This window comes from Moschus berezovskii, chromosome 24 (assembly GCF_049115385.1).
Source record: "Moschus berezovskii isolate FMDL1 chromosome 24, NW_MosBer_1.0, whole genome shotgun sequence".
Classification (NCBI taxonomy): Eukaryota; Metazoa; Chordata; class Mammalia; order Artiodactyla; family Moschidae; genus Moschus; species Moschus berezovskii.
The window spans coordinates 51301981-51317584 of NC_142483.1; the positions used below are offsets into that span (position 1 = coordinate 51301981).

At 42.6% G+C, this 15604-nt stretch overlaps 1 protein-coding gene across 2 annotated transcripts in view; it reads right to left on the minus strand.

Moving 5' to 3' along the window:
- The window catches only part of STAC (SH3 and cysteine rich domain), a 123585-nt gene that overhangs the window by 23742 nt on the left and 84239 nt on the right, over window positions 1-15604 (minus strand). For both annotated transcript variants that reach the window (XM_055414678.2, XM_055414677.2), the window contains exons 7-8: window positions 12362-12426; window positions 11001-11089 (exon numbers count right to left, since the gene is read on the minus strand). In XM_055414678.2, the coding sequence (XP_055270653.2) occupies window positions 11001-11089; window positions 12362-12426 (154 nt within the window). The remainder of the gene's footprint in view (window positions 1-11000; window positions 11090-12361; window positions 12427-15604) is intronic.

The following is a 15604-nucleotide window of genomic DNA, read 5'->3' on the forward strand; positions in this document are numbered from 1 at the left end:
CTCTTACTCAGGCCAAACAAATCTCCAGGAGAAACTCAAGCCAAGGGGAACAGAAAAGTAAAAGTGAAAGTCATTCAGTCGTGTCCAACTCTTTGCGATCCCATGGACTATAGCCTGCCAGGCTCCTCTGTTCATGGGATTCTCCAGGCAAAAATACTGGAGTGGGTTGTCATTCCCTTCTCAAGGGGATCTTCCCAAACCAGGGATCAAACCCATGTCTCCTGCTTTGCAGGTGGTTTCTTTACCATCTGAGCCACCAGAGAAGCCTCAAGGGGAACAGAAAAGGAGCCAGCCAAACTACTCCATTAGTTTCAGATCTATTGCTGAATTTTCCCCTAGACCCTTTTCTTGATTTCCATTATCCTGGTCCGGAGCCTTTAAAATCTTAGCATATGGTTAGGGAACAAGGAACTCCTGAACTCTGCAGTGTGATTTTGTCTTAAGCTTGGCGTCCAGAAGACTTGCCTGAGCCTTCTCAAGTCCAGAGACCAGCTCAGAGAGAAAGCATTCAGCTAAAGGGCCATTTGGATGAGATTTGGTAAATGTTCCTGAACTGTCACAGATCATGCTCTCCAGAACCTAATTGAAAAAGGCATTTGAGTGAGAGAGAGGCTGCTAAACACATTAGTGATATTCGGGAAGATCTGGGTTTCTTGACATAGCACAGCGTCAGAGCATAATATGCATCAGAGTCTTTCCTCAAATAGCCCTTAATTGCATTTTGATGTCCTGGTGACTGTGAAGATTATTTTTAAATCAAATTGGTGCATTAGAATTACATTTAGTTTTAATTAAGTTGATGCATTTGCCAAGCAGTAATGTACTTAAGAGAATGGAAACGAGACACCAAGTCTTATTTTGTCTAACACTGTCTCGAGGGCTCTCCTTTTCTTATTTTATGGAGGATTTATAAAACCTTACAGAGTGAAGGACGTTACCAAATAAACCACAGGCCAAAGCCCCAGTGCTGACCAGTGTATTGAGCACTGGCTAAGGATCAGAAACCTGCATCCCATTTGGGTCGGCCGCTGGCCCACTGTTCATCTCAAGAGAAATCAGTTAAGTCACAGTTGTTCTCAAACCTGGCAGATTACCAGAGTCTAAGGGAATATTTAACCATACAGATTTCCAAGTGGGAATTGAGTCTCCAGTGTGGGTGTAACCCAGGAGTCTCTATTTTAATAATGTTCTCCTGGAGATTCATACGGAATGTAACACGTGGTTTAACCATCCTAACCATCGTTCTCTCCTTTGCAAAATGCTGCTTGCTAGAACCTCACAGATCAGTTGAAAGAAGGCAAGGGGCTGTCAGGGACAATTTGGTGGACTCTGAAATAGGCAAAGCTGATGATTGATCTGGGGTGCTGTCTGGGGCCCCCTTCTTGGTCACCTCCCTCTTTCGGTGTCTTTGAGCTACGGCACATCTCTGCAATAATGCAAATGAGCCTTACCCCGAGAAACGTTAGTGAAAGTTAGTGAAAGTTAGTGGCAGAAAGCAGTCAATGACTACCCTGTGAATATTATCTACTTTAGAACCTATTTGTAGGTTCACATCAGCTCTCCTAATTGCCCACATGTGGGTGCTGTGTGAATTTTCCTTTGAATCAGATGTGAAAGTGTTCTGGTTCTCTCATTCATTAGTGATTCAAATTAAAATTCTGACATTAAAATGATTTTAATTTTAAAAAATTATCCTTGACCAGGAGTGACTTTTCATGAACCCCACTCTATAATCACTCAGTTCCTGTTCTTACCAAATTTAACAATCCAAATAGATTTATAAGGAGTAATGTGAGTGGCCAAAAAGGGAAAAATTAATGCATTATCTGAATCTGCTAATATAAATTATCTTCCTTATCAGAGAGGAAACCTACCACCTCAGTGTAGGATGGAAAGCCTGGGGTAGAAGAAAGACGAGTGGATGAAGAGTCTGCCTCCCCAGGTAACAGCTCCAAACCTCCTCTTCCACCTGTGGGTTCCTGGATTTGCTTCTCTCTCCCCTCAAAAGGGTAAAACACCATAAATTGTCTCCTTGGAATATGAACTAAACAGCCAAGTGTCCATTTGCTAAGTTTTACTGAATTTTAAGACAGTCTTTCCAGAATGAAGACCGGGATGAATGTAAGAATCTAAATATGCTCCTGCAGTGAATTTCCACAATTTCTTTTGTAATGGGATTTGCTATTGGCTTGCATCTGGCACCACTTGTTCTTATAGTTGAACTATTCTTCTGTTACCCTTTCCTCAGTGGAAGAGAGAATGACCGCTCACTATTCAAGCCGCACAGGTACTCATGTCCATTCTTTCTGGAAGTCTTGAATGGGCTGTGATGCTATCTCCTTGCAAAATCTCCCCTGGCTTCCCAAGGCTGCTTCAATGCTTTCTTTCTTTTTTTTTTTTAAAGATTAAATGAAATGATGTAGTGTAAATAATTTGATACACAGTGAAAGTGTTAGTAGTTCAGTTGTGTCCAACTCTTTGCACCCCATGGACTATAGCCCGCCAGGCTCCTCTGTCCATGGAATTCTCCAGGCAAGAATACTGGAGTGAGTTGCCATTCCCTTCTCCAGGAGATTTTCCCCACCCAGGGACTGAACCCAGGTCTCCTGCATTGCAGGCGGATTCTTTACCATCTGAACCACCAGGGAAGCCCCTGATACACAGTATATGCTCCCTAAATATTAGCTTCCTTCCTCTCTTCCTTGTAAGTTTTAGATCACGGTTCTATTCTGCAGTGGGATGATGTGGTCGGAAGACCTGATTCATCCCAGTTGATGTTTCAGCATCTCCCTGAGGTGCAGCAGCAGCAGTCAGAACTACCTCCCTGCCCACAAGACCTCGTACTGAAGGGGCTTTCTTGTCGAGGGCCTGCAGCCTTATGGCCATGGGAGCTCTGTGATGACAGGGCCTGGGAACTGTGGGCACTGCAGACAGCACACACTCATTCACCGCGAGATGAGCGGTGGCAGGTGAGACAAATCCTGGAGACAGCTGCACAAGGGTTAAAGCCCCCTTTCAACCTTATTTCAAGTGGTGCTTTCAAAAAATCAGGAAGAGGTGAATTCAGGCCATCCCATCTCCAGAGGTTTCTGTGAATATTAGCTAATGGGACAACTGGTTGCCTGGTTTTGTTCAGACTCACACACAGAAAAATCTGGGACTCATGGCTTCCAAGAAAGAGTCTGGCAATTCAAGACTTTAAATCAGGAATCTAATTTGGAGTTACAAAAGAAGATATGTTTTTCTTTTATGGCGCCCAAATTTAGGTATTCTGACACAAACAGATTGAGTGGCAATTAATTTACATCTCTCTTAAAATTTAATAATGTTCAAACAGCAGTTTCCTCATTCCCTCTTTTGGCTCACAGGAATTTTTCCTCTCCTCTTCACCCCTTATGAAACATGGCCATGATCATATAAATCTGTTTGGGGAGAACTAATGAAAATGAAAATGATTTAGATGCAGTAAACCAAAATGGATTCTTTGGAATAGACATACATGGTCACTTAAATATGTATTTGAATAAAAAACTTGAGTTTTTTGTTTATGTTTGATCTTTTATTTCAGAGTCCCTACCAATGTTTTAGGGGTTCATGCTTACTCAGTTATTTATATATGATGGCTATTTAAATAATATGTCAACTTGGCCAAGCCACTGAAGTTATTCTTACAGATTTTAAAAATATGCATCAATGTGAATTAATAAGTGATATCTCCAAGAATATTTTGCAGACTTTCAATGAGACAGGTTACATTGTAAATATGGATGGCGGGATTTACTTTCATCAAAAGGCTAATCAAGGGTTCTCAAGCTTTTGGTAATATGTGTGTGTATAAATGCATGTGTATTTGAGGGGGCAAGTCTGAATGTGTGTGTGTGTGTGTGTGTGTGTGTGTGTGGCTGTGTGTGAGTTTGTGTGTATCTGACTGTGACTGTGTAGGGATGTATGTGCATAAGTGAGTGTGTCACACACAGTCACGTACATGGCCAGGAGAATGACGGACACACGTCTTTTGTGAATTTATGAGACAGTCTAGGATGATCATGATGCCAGTCCTGATTATAATGGGGTTCTCCAGTTTGTATTTCAAGTAGCATTTTAAAAAGCTTTGCTCATTGATTAAGCTGGCATTCCATAAAGTGTAATTTTCAGGACTTCTAAAAAACTAAATAGTAAAGGTGTTTGGTGGAGACTGTCTAAGACCCGTAATGACAGAGGTTATCTCCTATGCAAGCTCATTACACTCAGACAGAGGAACCCAGGTGGCTCTTTGATGTTGCTGCTGCTGCTGCTAAGTCGCTTCAGTCGTGTCCGACTCTGTGCGACCCCATAGATGGCAGCCCACCAGGCACCCCCGTCCCTGGGATTCTCCAGGCAAGAACACTGGAGTGGGTTGCCATTTCCTTCTCCACTCTTTGATGTTATCAGACGTCAAATTATCTGGAAGGGCAGCTTGGAGAGCCCTCGCATGATGGTGTCACATCTCGTGTATCAGTGGTGAGATTCCATACGTGGAGCATGTCATGTCAGCAACCACAAAACCTACTCAGAAGGTAAGAGACAGGGTGTCACAGCCTCCTTATTGCCAGACTAATTAGATAAAGTCTCCTTGGGTGTGCTCAAAGATTAGACAGAGTGTTGAATTCTATATCTACAAAGATATATATACTGTTTATCTTTAGAGTAATTGATCAGAAGACTAGGAAAATAAAATGTATTGGGAAATGATGCAAATGATGAAGAGACAGTATCTAAACATACTGTACACCTCACTCTGTACTGGGCACGAAATCTCATCTCATTTTCTTTTTAACATTGTCTCATTGCTCAGTCTCCCTAGGAAGGAGGAAATGGAGGCTGCAAGAGATTAAACACTTTGCTCAAACTGATGCAGCTAGGATGTGTCAGAGCTGGAGGGTGGACCCAGGTCTATGTGACTCCTAGACACTGCTCCTTTCTTCCCTGCAGCCTTGCTCTCCCCTACTCTCTGCCCATGAAGGTGGGAAGATTATCATGGCTTCCATGAGCTCCAGAGTTTTGGGGAGGTAACAGCAGATGGATTTATGAAGGAGGTTTGCACTGAAAGTGTAGGAAAGCTGACTGTGTGAAGCCTCTGCCTTCAGGCAATGTGTGGAGACTAACGATGGGACCACAGCAATTCTGAGAGGGGCAGGCACTGCTCCAGGAATAAGGAGGCAGAGCCCTATACTCCTTCGCCCTGAGACTCACCCTACCATGCCCAAACTGTGTTTAGCTTAGCAGGGCTTCTTCCACACTGTTGTCAACTCTTTCTTCTTTGTGAATATGACTACGGGCTACTATTGGTCTTTTTTCTACAATTTCTTCTCAACAAATCATATTCATCCTGAGTTCAAGGCCCATCTCCTTTAGGAAACAGGTCCTGGTAAACCACTCTGAGCTGGGTTAGCTTCCTCCTTTATAGTTTCCATTCTATTATCATGGGCTCTATTTGCCCACTAATTGTATGTGCCAGGGACAACACTAGTTCATTCATTTAATTGCCACAATACTCATTCATTCATTCATGAAATATTTATTACTCATCTACATCAAGATCCGCTGGATCATCAAAAAAGCAAGAGAGTTCCAGAAAAACATCTATTTCTGCTTTATTGACTATGCCAAAGCCTTTGACCTGCGTGAATCACAACAAACTGTGGAAAATTCTGAAAGAATTCTGAAAGAGATGGGCATACTAGATCACCTGACCTGCCTCTTAAGAAACCTGTATGCAGGTCATGAAGCAACAGTTAGAACTGGACATAGAACAACAGACTGGTTCCAAAAAGGAAAAGGAGTACGTCAAGGCTGTATATTGTCACCCTGCTTATTTAACTTATATGCAGAGTACATCATGAGGAACGCTGGGCTGGAGGAAGCACAAGCTGGAATCAAGATTGCTGGGAGAAATATCAATAACCTCAGATATGCAGATGACACCACCCTTATGGCAGAAAGTGAAGAAGAACTAGATATCCTCTTGATGAAAGTGAAAGAAGAGAGTGAAAAAGCTGGCTTAAAGCTCAACATTCAGAAAACTAAGATCATGGCATCCGGTCCCATCACTTTATGGCAATTAGATGGGGAAACAATGGAAACAGGGAGTGACTTTATTTTTTTGGGCTCCAAAATCACTGCAGATGGTGATTGTAGCCATGAAATTAAAAGACACTTACTCCTTGGAAGGAAAGTTATGACCAACCTAGACAGCATATTAAAAAGCAGAGACATTACTTTGCCAACAAAGGTCCATCTAGTCAAGGCTATGGTTTTTCCAGTGGTCATGTATGGATGTGAGAGTTGGACTGTGAAGAAAGCTGAGCGCTGAAGAACTGATGCTTTTGAACTGTGGTGCTGGAGAAGACTCTTGAGAGTCCCTTGGACTGCAAGGAGATCCAACCAGTTTATCCTAAGGGATATCAGTCCTGAATATTCATTGGAAGGACTGATGTTGAAGCTGAAACTCCAATACTTTGGCCACCTGATGCAAAGAGCTGACTCATTTGAAAAGACCCTCATGCTAGGAAAGATTGAGGGCAGGAGGCAAAGGGGACGACAGAGGATGAGATGGTTGGATGGCATCACCAACTCAATGGACATATGTTTAGGTAAATTCTGGGAGTTGGTGATGGACAGGGAGGCCTGGCATGCTGCAGTTCATGGGGTCGCAAAGAGTCGGACACAACTGAGCGACTGAACTGAACTGAACTTAAGTCTCAAGAAATTACTTATACTCCAGGGACACAGGGTTATTTAACAAATACAGATTTGTTCTCATGGGCTTTACAAGGGAGAGATAAGTTACCCAAACAATCCCAGAAATATATAAATACAAAATGAGATAAGTGCTTTGAAGAAAAGAAATATGGTGTCATGAAAGTATATCATAGAGGATCTCACCGAGGTTGCACTAAGGAAGAGTTGAGATCTAGTGGGTGCATAACAGTCAACTGGAAGAGGGTGTGTGTGTGTGATGGTGGTGGTGGTGGTGGTGGTGGTGGTGGGTGAGTAGAAGGGTGGGAGGAACAGAGGACAGGAAGAAAATTTCTTTGGCAAGAGCTGAAAGTAAAAGTCACTCAGTTGTGTCCAACTCTTTGAGACCCCACTTGTGTGTCATGAGTAGACCTAAGGCAGGCACAGTGATTATATTCTTCATGGGTGTATTACAAAAGGAGAAGCTCGTATGACTTGTGGAACATTCTCAGGCTTCATGGGTGTCACACAGCTAGTGAGCGGCTTGGCTAGAGCTTAAATCCAGGTCAAGTGATGCCCACACTTTTTATTCTTAAATATTCAGTGAATCCATGTTGTATTTGTCATTCTCTTTCTCCCTCATTTCTTATGGCTGCAAAGGAAGCATCTACCTCTGGAGTATGAACAGAACTGACTGAAATTAACACTGTTAAACTCCTACTGTGTTATTTATTTAATGACAACCATCCTACAAGGGCTTCCCTCGTAGCTCAGTCAGTAAATAATCTGCAATGTAGGAGAACCGGGTTTGATTCCTGGGTCAAGAAGATCCCCTGGAGAAGGAAATGGCAACCCACTCCAGTATTCTTGCCTGGAAAATCCCATGGACAGAGGAGCCCTGTAGGCTACAGTCCATGGGGTCACAAAGAGTTGGACATGATTTAGCAACTCAACCACCACCAACCTACAAGGGCAGGCCTTATTATCTCTGCTTTCGAGATGAGAAGACAGAGGTTCAGAAAGTTAGGAAAGATGCCCTATTGTCAGAAAACAGAGGAGCAGGGACATGAATCCACTCTGTTTGACTCCAAAGTTTAGACAATCCCAGGACACTGGGCTGTCTTGGCAGCATCCTTTCCACCCAAAGTATATGGGAAGGGAGGAATGGGGGTGGGAAGACTAGACACAGACTCCAGGTGGATCCCACAGCAATCCAGGGAGAGGTGAAGGTGGGGCTGGATAAAGCAGATCTGAGGCAAAGAGAACCTGTAGGAATTGAACATTGAATGCCTTTTGGGCATGGGGAAAAGAAAACCTCAAGTGGCCGACTTGAGGCCTGGGTAGATGGTGACATCATTCACCCTGGGGACAGGTTTGTGGGGGGGAGGACAGAGGTCCTCGGTGCCAGGCACTCCTGGGGTAGGCACGGAGGAGAATCTGGAGGTTTGGAGAGAGGTCTGGACTGTTGGCTGCTGGCAGAAAAAGCTTTCTTATTATTGAGCAGGTACATAGCAAACTCTGGCTGAAGTGATGGGCCATCTGCTCCGATCTGTGACTGTTGGCTTTGCCAGTTGGACCTTCTCAGTCCTCAAGCTCACACCCTCAATGTTCCCTCCACTTTTATATCCTTTGTTTTCTTTCCTGAGGATAATCTCCAGCATGCCCCCTGGGTCAGAAGGAAGGTGGATGAAAATAGAGTTTTGTTAAAAGGATTTTTACTACCTTATGGTTTAAGGAGAAAAAGATAATTCACAAAGCCCTAGTTCATTCAAGGAATGATACTAAATCCCCAAAGCATTGCCTTACACATTCTAAATCAGAGCTTGGCTTCTAAAATGGGAACCTACAATCTCTTTGAAATGAAGAAAAAAGTATGATTTATCACTCCAATCTTGCAATCTATGCAATGCAGACATTTCATTCCTGGGAATGAATAGTCCTGTTTACCTTGAAGCAAAGTGTAAACGTTTGATTCGTGACCAGACAACTTGACTTTTAATGGCCTGAGACCGACTAAAATAAGCACAAAAACTTACAACCACCATCAGGCAGTTAAGACTTCACTCCTGAGTCAGATTTCTCTGGAGCTATTATTTCCATCTGATAAGTTCAGAACAATCTTCTAAGATAAAGCTGTGGGACCTGCACAATGGGGTGTTGTTAAATTTTAAATTCTAGACACTCAAATCTGATAATCTCAGGAAGAACCCAATATACTGTTTTTTGCAAAGTAAATATAGGTCCTCCTTGTCTTCATTAGCAGATAGTTAACGTGGACTGTCAGTTGAGGGCAAGGGACCACACCAGTTATGAATCCTAGGTAGATTCTAACTGGTAGGCTTTGCTGTATCTTTATAGAAAGGGGCTTCACCTGACAAACACCATCTCATTCTGCTGTACTAACCAGGCTGTAGATAACATTTACGACTCCAGTCAGTGAGTTCAGCATGGTGAGTCTTCCTCAAGGATGGAGAAAATTCAGATGTACAAGAACCTAATTGTCCGAATGAATCTAAGGAGCCAGGAACCAAGCCTGAACTCTGCCCAGGAAAAGCCTGAGAATCAGCTGGAAGCAGACCACAGATGAACAATGAAAGCTGACCCTGGGTGTGAGCTGGGGGAACTGCCCAACTTCGGCTGGACACCCACAGCTGCTACGGGGCCCACTGGGCGTTGTACCAGGAAGGGCAGCTGAGCGATCCAGGTTGACCCCAATGGCAAATGGGACCAGGAAACAGGGTCTAGATGGAGATTTTTGATAGCTCTTTTCTCTTCAGGGACTTTGGGGAAAGTGGAAGAGGAGAAGGCTGATTTCACTGAGGAGGAACCGTGTTCAGGCAAAAGCCAGAGTAGTCACACCAGGGAAATGGACAGACCTCAGATGTGAAAAGGACTTCCCAGGTGGAACTAGTGAAAAAGAACCCGCCTGTCAATGCAGGAGATGTCAGAGAGATGAGTTCGATGCCTGGGTCGGGGAAGATCCCCTGGAAAAGGGAATGGCAGCTCACTCCAGCATTCTTGCCTGGAGAATCCCATGGACAGAGGAGCCTGGTGGGCTATAGTCCCTAGGGTCTCAAAGAGTCAGACACGACTGAAGCGACTTAGCACACATGAGATGTGGGGAAGCTCAGAGAGCTCCAGGGTGGAGACAAGGCATTCCAGAGCCTTCTGCAGGGAGGACCAGTGACACAGCACTTGGACAGTGGAGTCCACCGTAAAATGGAGGCTATTTTTCTAATGTTCTGACATACAAATGGTTTTCTGTGCTAGTTTTTCTCTCCATGCTCTTCAGAAGAAGAAAGAACCCATTTCTAAAGGTCCATGTGGCTACAAAAGCAGCCCCTCGTATCCTGCTCCAGGGCCGGAAAACACAAAGTCCTTGTCCTGAGAGCGCTGGTGGCTTGGGTCACGAATAGAGGGAAGGAGTGAAGTCTTTTCTTTGAGACAACTTGGGGAACACGATGTTACAAAGACTGTACTGACGGCCAGTTCCTGAGTGTCTACCGTTACTGTGCTATACGCTTTACGAACCTTATTCACTTCAACCTCACAAATGCCTTAAGGGGAAAAGGTCATTATCATCCTTTTATCAGTAAGGAAACCAGGGAAACACGATGTTTGTGCATTGCTTAAAATCACACAGCAAGGAGGATGTGGACACAGTACTGACGCCAGCCACAATACCCCTGAAGCATGAGACTGTGGTCCAGAAAAAGGTTCAGATCTCACGAGAGCCCTGAGGCTCACCTGTCTCTCTGTTTCAGTGACCATGAGGTGGGATGGGTCCTGAAACAGAAGAACCTCTAGGTGTGAGCCAGTGGGGGCTGCCAGACTCTGGCAGGGATAAACAGAGTTTTAGCTTGATTTGTCAGTCAATGTTAATTTGGGCAGCAAGTACATTTTTGGTTCCCTATTAGACCCCACAGGATGCCAAGTGCATCTGATGCTCAGCCTTCATGAAAACTCCTGATAGCAGTTCTACTGATGATGTACTAACCATGCTTCTCAAAGTGTGGTCCCTGGGCCAGCAGCATCAGCATCACCTGCAGACCAGTTAGAAACTCGGATTTTCAAGCCCCACCCAAGATGCGCTGAATCATGCTGAGTCAGAAACTTCCAGAATAAGGCCCAGCAATCTGCATCAACCAGCCCTGCACACTAACATTTGAGAATCACTGTTCTAAGGCACTTGGAGGCAGCGCAAATTGAAATATTTTCTTTCACCTACATCACCACTGACTTTAAATCTTTCATTCTTCTTCTTCCTTTAAAAATATTTTTACCTCATTTCCAAATCTTCGTTCTCTTGGGGTACAAATTTGTACAAGGCAACATAGGTGTTCATCTGTAATGGGTCTTTGGAAAGAGGTCCCTGAAAGAGAAACATAAAGGAAAAATGAGAGAAGGAAGGAGGAAGAAATGCAGCAAAGGAAGAAGACAGGAAATGGAGAAGTTAAATGTGATTCCAGCGTAATCTTTTGTGTAAAAATATCTAACCGTTATTATTTTGTTCTGAACATAGGTTTATTTTTAATTTCCTAGCTGAGTTTGATTTCATTACAAACTATTTGAAAACATTTATGTGGAACTTTTTGTCAGAAATACTACAATTTTCTTCAAAGCACATTTTTCCTTTGATCTAGTTGTTCATGAAAGGTGATACAGACTTGAGTCCAAGCAAGAGAATATTCTCTCTATAGACAGGAGACAGGCGGAGAGTAGTAAACAACTTCTATACTCTAAAATGGACAACTTTTTATCCAGTATATCAAAGGGATCTGGGTGTATTCATCCAGAAATAAGTTCATTCACGCTGTGGAAAATGAAAGACACTGGCCTGAGACTGATTGGATTTGTTATGGTATCACCATCCACTGACTATAATGATGACAAAAGCTACCATTTTTTGATAGCTTGCTGTGTGAGAGGCATGACGGTACATGGATTAGCATATGCAAAGCTAACAACAGCCCTGTGAGGTCGATTTTATTGTGTCCCTAATTTGTAAACTATATAAGAGTTTTACAGGTATTATATAAACATAAGCTATTATTATTAACTACACAAATATTATAGCTATATAAATGTTTCTGCTTTATAATATACATGATAAAATTATACATGTAATATTTATATTGTATCATGTTATATGCATGCAGATATATAATGTATAACTATACATTTAAAGATAATATAATGAATAGATGCCATATCTAGAAAACATAAACAAAAGCTGCACATAACTATATTCTTTTTATCTGTGATTCAGTTTGCTGCCCAAAGCTCAAGTACTTTATGCAGTATTATTCCATCCTAATTATATATGTAAATTAACATAAAATATAATACTTACATACTATAAAATACAGTCATAAAATATAATTTATATACCGTAGAGCACACATCAACTTGTATGTAACATAACAGAAACAAAAGCAGAGAGTACAATATTTATCTTTGTACCTTGGATGCACTGGTATTTGTTTTGCTCAGTGCTGCCTATGCTAGGTACTCTACGGTACATTATTCTCTAAAAATGCTAGTCTGGGCCCCACTAAATTGATTTCATGGCCCACTTGGGGGGTGACCTACAGAATAATCTAAGGGCCCTGTCTGGCCAGTCTTCTGAGATGTCCATAAATACCTGGTGGTTTATGTTCTTTGCTTGGTCTCTGAAATCGTCAGTGCCATTTTCTGGATACGTGAACACTGAAAGAGACCAGAAAAAGGAGGAGTTTTATGAGTCCAGTCACCACATTTGGGAAACACGCTGGAAAGACGTAGCTTTATTTATTCCCTGCACCATAGTTTCAGCTCAGTTTCTCCTCACCTTTCCTCATCGTCAGCAACCCAGCTCGCGTGTCATGCTCCATCTGTTGCCCTCTGCTACCCTTGCAGGGTCCGCACCACACTCTCTGCACACCCACACCCTCATCCATGCCTCCAGACCAGCACACATCCTCCTGCATCGGTTGGCTCATTTGGCAGAGCTGTTCTCAGGAGCAGATACCATGTCATTCATCTCTGTTAAATGTATCCAATCGTTTTTTAAGGGGATGGTAGGGTAGGTGAGATATGGTGCAATTTAACTGTATTTGAATACACTTTTCTAAATACCAGACTCTTTGATCTGTATTCAATATCTTCATGCTAGTTTCCTGATGATTTCTGTATTCTACTTGCAGATTAAGGTTTTAAACTTCAAAATACTTCCTCAGTCTCTTATTTGGCAGTGCACTGGGGGCTATTATTGAGGAAAAAATTAAACAGTGGTTTCTCATTTAGGGTGTTCTTAAAAAACATAATTCTCTACCTTTTGCATTTTAGCAGCCACTCTGTGGCCTTTGATGAAGAAAAAGGCTTCTTAAGATGGGCAGGAGTTGTCACTGTCCACACACACAGCTGTGGAAGGTCCCTGATGGGTTGATGGGTACTGGGGGGCTCTGCCTTAGCTAGTTCAACCATCTAACCCTGGAGACCAACATCATGTCTCTTTCTTAAATAAAAATAAAAGGTGGCACATGTTTCCAAGTCTATACGATAGGGCCCATAGTGTTGAAATTAATCTACCTTGTTGAAGCTTTGATAACCAAAAGTAATACATTGCTGTTTTAGTCTTCCCTTTGGGTCTCCAAAGGAAACAGCAGAGGAAGAGAAACACATCACAGAAAGCTCTGTGCCCTCTTTCAGTTAGCCCTGACAAGCTCCACTGTCCTGCAAATGGACTCAGTAACTGGTGAAGGAAACACACTTCCGAACAAGAGCCCCGTAAACGTACCAATGCTCAGGAAACATCTATTGTCCATGGCTTATGGTTTCAGAGCCTGTGGACACAGTTCCACTATCCCCAGGAAGTCAGTATGCAGTCATGGTAGGGGCTCTGCTTTGTAGGAAAATGGAAAATGAAGGGCCGATGCTGACAGACCTTGTCTGTCTGAGTATTTGGCTAAGCAACTTCCTTCCTCTTAAAAAGAGTAGAGGCCAGCAATACTTTTCTCTGTTTTAAGTGATTACTTGAAATCTTGGCATAATACTTGATTCCATAAATATAAAACTGGACACTTTAAAGAGTATTGAGTAGTTGAATGGAAACATAACAAGACCATCTTCTTAGAAAGTTATTGATTGAAACGAAAATTGAGACTACATAAGATGCATGTGCAATATTAAGTTTGATTTTACAGTTTTGTAATTGCAAATGACTTTAGCTTTTCGTTGACTATCCATTAGCCATCACAACAATGTGAAACATTTTTTGAACTGTGCTGAACATTATTTGAAGTGACTCTGAATGTGTTTTCAGTCAAATGATTACAGGCAGAACTGGAACACTGCAAAAATGATTTTTTAAAAAACCCATTCCTTCTGGCTATTTCTAAGACATTGATTTGAGGGGAAAGGTATAAAGAATATTTTTTTGGTACTATTTTACCAAAAAAATGTATCAGACACTTTTTTACATTTGGTACTTTAAATTCATTTTATGAAAAATAATTTGGCTGTTGATTTCATCCATGGAAACATACAAAGTCTGTGTTAATCCTGCAGGTATGTTTTCTAATGTTCAGTCAGTTCAGTTGCTCAGTCGTGTCCAACTCTTTGCAACCCCATGAACCGTAGCACTCCAGGCCTCTCTGTCCATCACCAACTCCCAGAGTTTACCCAAACCCCACCACAGTTCCATCGAGTTGGTGATGCCATCCAACCATCTCATCCTCTGTCATCCCCTTCTCCTGCCCTCAATCTTTCCAAACATCAGGGTCTTTTCAAATGAGTCAGCTCTTCACATCAGGTGGCCAAAGTATTGATTGGAGTTTCAGCTTCAACATCAGTCCTTCCAATGAATATTCAGGACTGATCTCCTTTAGGATGGACTGGCTGGATCTCCTTGCAGTCCAAGGGACTCTCAAGACTCTTCTCCAACACCAGAGTTCAAAAGCATCAATTCTTCAGCACTCAGCTTTCTTTATAGTCCAACTCTCACATCCATACATGACCACTGGAAAAACAATAGCCTTAATAGACGGACCTTTGTTGGCAAAGTAATGTCTCTGCTTTTTAATATGCTGTCTAGGTTGGTCATAACTTTCCTTCCAAAGAGTAAGTGTCTTTTAATTTCATGGCTGCAATCAGCATCTGCAGTGATTTTGGAGCCCAAAACAACAAAGTCAGCCACTGTTTCCCCATCTCTTCGCCATGAAGTGATGGGACCGGATGCCATGATCTTAGTTTTCTGAATGCTGAGCTTTAAGCCAACTTTTTCACTCTCCTCTTTCACTTTCATCAACATTTCTAATGTTACAGATGCAAAATCAACCTTCAGTTTTTGCTAGTCCCCCTAAAGCTTTCTTCTCTTCCTTTTCTATATTCTTTCTCTTTTACTTTGCAGTCCTGGGAGACCCATGTCTCCAACGAGCTGATGATGTACAAATTACATTATCAGCTTATTGACACTGACTCACTTTACATCCATGGAATAAATTCAACGTGGTAATTATGCACTGCCTTTCTAAAATACATTACTGGATTCAGTGTACTGAGGTGATTTTGTTTCAGATTTCTGCACCCATATTCAAGAGGGGGATGAGCCAGCGATTTTCTTTCTCATGCTGTCTTCCTTTGGTTTTGAGGTCTGTATTATCCGTTCCGTTCCGTTCTGTCGCTCAGTCGTGTCCGACTCTTTGCGACCCCGTGGACTGTAGCCTACCAGGCTTCTCCATCCATGGGATTCTCCAGGCAAGAATACTGGAGTGGGTTACCGTTTCCTTCGCCAGGGAATCTTCCCAACCCAGGGATCGAACCCGGGTCTCCCGCATTGGAGGCAGACGCTTTAACCTCTGAGCCACCAGGGAAGCCCGGTCTGTATTATACCAGCCCCATAAACTAA